This window comes from Gracilinanus agilis, unplaced genomic scaffold (genome assembly GCF_016433145.1).
Source record: "Gracilinanus agilis isolate LMUSP501 unplaced genomic scaffold, AgileGrace unplaced_scaffold53153, whole genome shotgun sequence".
Lineage (NCBI taxonomy): Eukaryota > Metazoa > Chordata > Mammalia > Didelphimorphia > Didelphidae > Gracilinanus > Gracilinanus agilis.
In genome coordinates, this window is record NW_025388192.1 from 667 (window position 1) to 3039 (window position 2373).

Sequence of the window (2373 nt, forward strand, 5' to 3'; positions counted from 1 at the left end):
AGAAGTCAGTGGAGAAACACATGGCAGGGAAGAACAAACGGAAATAAGGAATTATTAAGAAGCACAATAAAGTGTATCATTCACAATCTAGGCTTCAGACAGCAATTGGTGAGAGAATGGGACATCTTGGATGATTCATATGATCCACTGTGCCTTAGTGATGTCAAAAAAAGGGAGGAAAGGCTGGACGATCTTCCTCTTTCCTCCAGCACCTGCCCAAGTCTGGGACAGAAACTGCCACAATAGCAGCATCTGACAGAACTCCAAAACCTTGTTCATATGGCATGGCTGACCATCAGCCTGGGAACCAAAAGTCCCCACCACTAAAGCCAACCCCTTCAGGCTCATTCAATGAACTGGACCCAAGTAACCCAAATTTGACCCATAGAGGTAACACAAGTTACTCATGCCAGACAGCCACCCTGTCAGAGATTGCCCCCTTCTCCACACACGGGGAGACTCCCAGCCATCCACAAGTTTCAGGCTCTCCCTCACTCGCCCTCCCCCTCCAACCCCATTTCAGTACCCCTTCTACGGCCATCAGCCTCCCATCCCGCTTTGCCCCTTCTGTTCTTCTAATAAAGCTCTGCTACATTATTTCACTCTCTGTCTCATCTGTCTTGGGTTGGACCCCCATCAGCCAGGACTGACTGAAGTATGACTTGTTCTGCCTGGTAGCGATCCAGAGAAAAGTGGCCAAAGAGTGGAACCTGCAGGAAGGTAAACTTTATACTTGAAGCAAGAGCAGAATCTGTGACCAGGAGAACTGTGAAAAAGTGTAACTGATGGCCATGAGCGGATGTAATAATAATATTATATTATATATCATTACTATATTATATATATAATATCATATATTATTATCATTATTAGAAAAACAGGTCACATGTCTGCAGTGCTCAGTAAGCGCCAGGCTGGCTGTTAAGGACTTTATAACTCAGATCTTAACTTATCCTCACAACCACTCTAAAAGGAAGGTGCTGCTATGAGGCAGCTTTGTGAAATGTGAAAACTGAAATGAAGGTTAAATGAGTCACTCAGCATGTCTGAGCTAGGAAGTGTCTGAGACTGGCTGGGATCTCATGTCTACTTGTCGCCATGCCTGGCTCTAACCACTGCACCACCTGCCTGCCTGGGTAGCTCTGCCCCTGCCCTGGAGGTCTTCATGCAAAGGCTTTAATAGTCCTTGATGAGGATTTGGAAAAGGGACTCTTGGTCAGGTGTGAGTGAGACAAACCCACTTGGGGTGACATCCAATTATTGAGCTGGTGTCACTCCATGATTGTTGGTGGGGAAGAGACCAAGCTCAGCACCCATCTCAGTCCCAGCATGCTCCTGTGAGACCAGAAACCTCCCTCAGAGGCAGCCCAGACAAGCTGCTCCTGTCCCAGCTGTGGGGGAAGCAGAAGCCCCTGGGACAGTGGGGGCTCCCTCAGCAGCTGCCTGGCCAGGTTTTTGTTCAGAGATGGAGCACTGTGTGAGGCCAGTTATTACTCTGCTGACAGTAATAGTGTGCCATGTCCTCGGGTTCCACCCCACGGATGGTCAGAGAGAAATCTGTCCCAGAGCCACTGCCACTGAAGCGGGCAGGGACCCCAGAGTGCAGGTTAGAAGCATAGTAAATGAGGAGCCTGGGAGCCTGGCCTGGGGGCTGTTGGTACCAGTGTAAGTTGGTACCAACACTCTGACTGGCCCTGCAGGACAGGGTGACCGTCTCTCCTGGAGACACAGACAGGGAAGATGGAGACTGGGTCAGCTCAACGGCCCCTCTGGCATCTGCAAGCAGAAGGATGAAGAAAAAGTTACAAACATTCATGTCTCCAATGTACCAGGAAGAATCAATGATATAATGTGGGGAGGTAAATCCTCAGATGTCAGCCCAGACTGCCTCCTGACCCAGGAGGGCACAGATGGCCCCTCCGTCCATCACAATCATCCATAACCCAATTCTCCCCAGAGGGACAGGAGACAAGCAGGGCTTCCCAGGACTCCTATAACAATTGCTCAGGGCAGTCCCTGATCTTCCTCCCTCACCTGGGATCCAGAGAAGCAGGAGGCAGAAGAGCTGAGCCTGAGACCCCATCATCTCCCTGTGCCTGAGCTCTGGCTCCCCAGCAGCTCCCTCCCAGCTGCTCCTTTATAGCTGCCTCCTCAGCTGCCCTCATTTCCTCAGCAGGAGCCATGCAAAACAAGAGGGTGAGGAGGGGGGAGTTTGGGGCTGGGTGTCAGGAGTGGGAGCAGAGAGAGGTTTCTGCTCAAAGGGCAGGTTTCACTGATGCTACCCTCTTTGGAGATCAGAACTTTGATCTACGTTAGGGAAAGCAGTCTCCTTGTGGAAGCCTGAGATGGAATATCCCAGAATAGTCAGAACCT

The 2373-nt window shown here is 50.4% G+C and overlaps 1 gene segment (V, D, J or C); it reads right to left on the reverse strand.

Annotated features, from left to right (window-relative positions):
- Window positions 1–1459: 1459 nt before the first annotated feature.
- LOC123255847 lies at window positions 1460–2093 on the reverse strand. The segment is given in 2 exon segments: window positions 1460–1776; window positions 2035–2093. Coding segments are annotated over 2 exon segments (369 nt in total).
- Window positions 2094–2373: the final 280 nt, after the last annotated feature.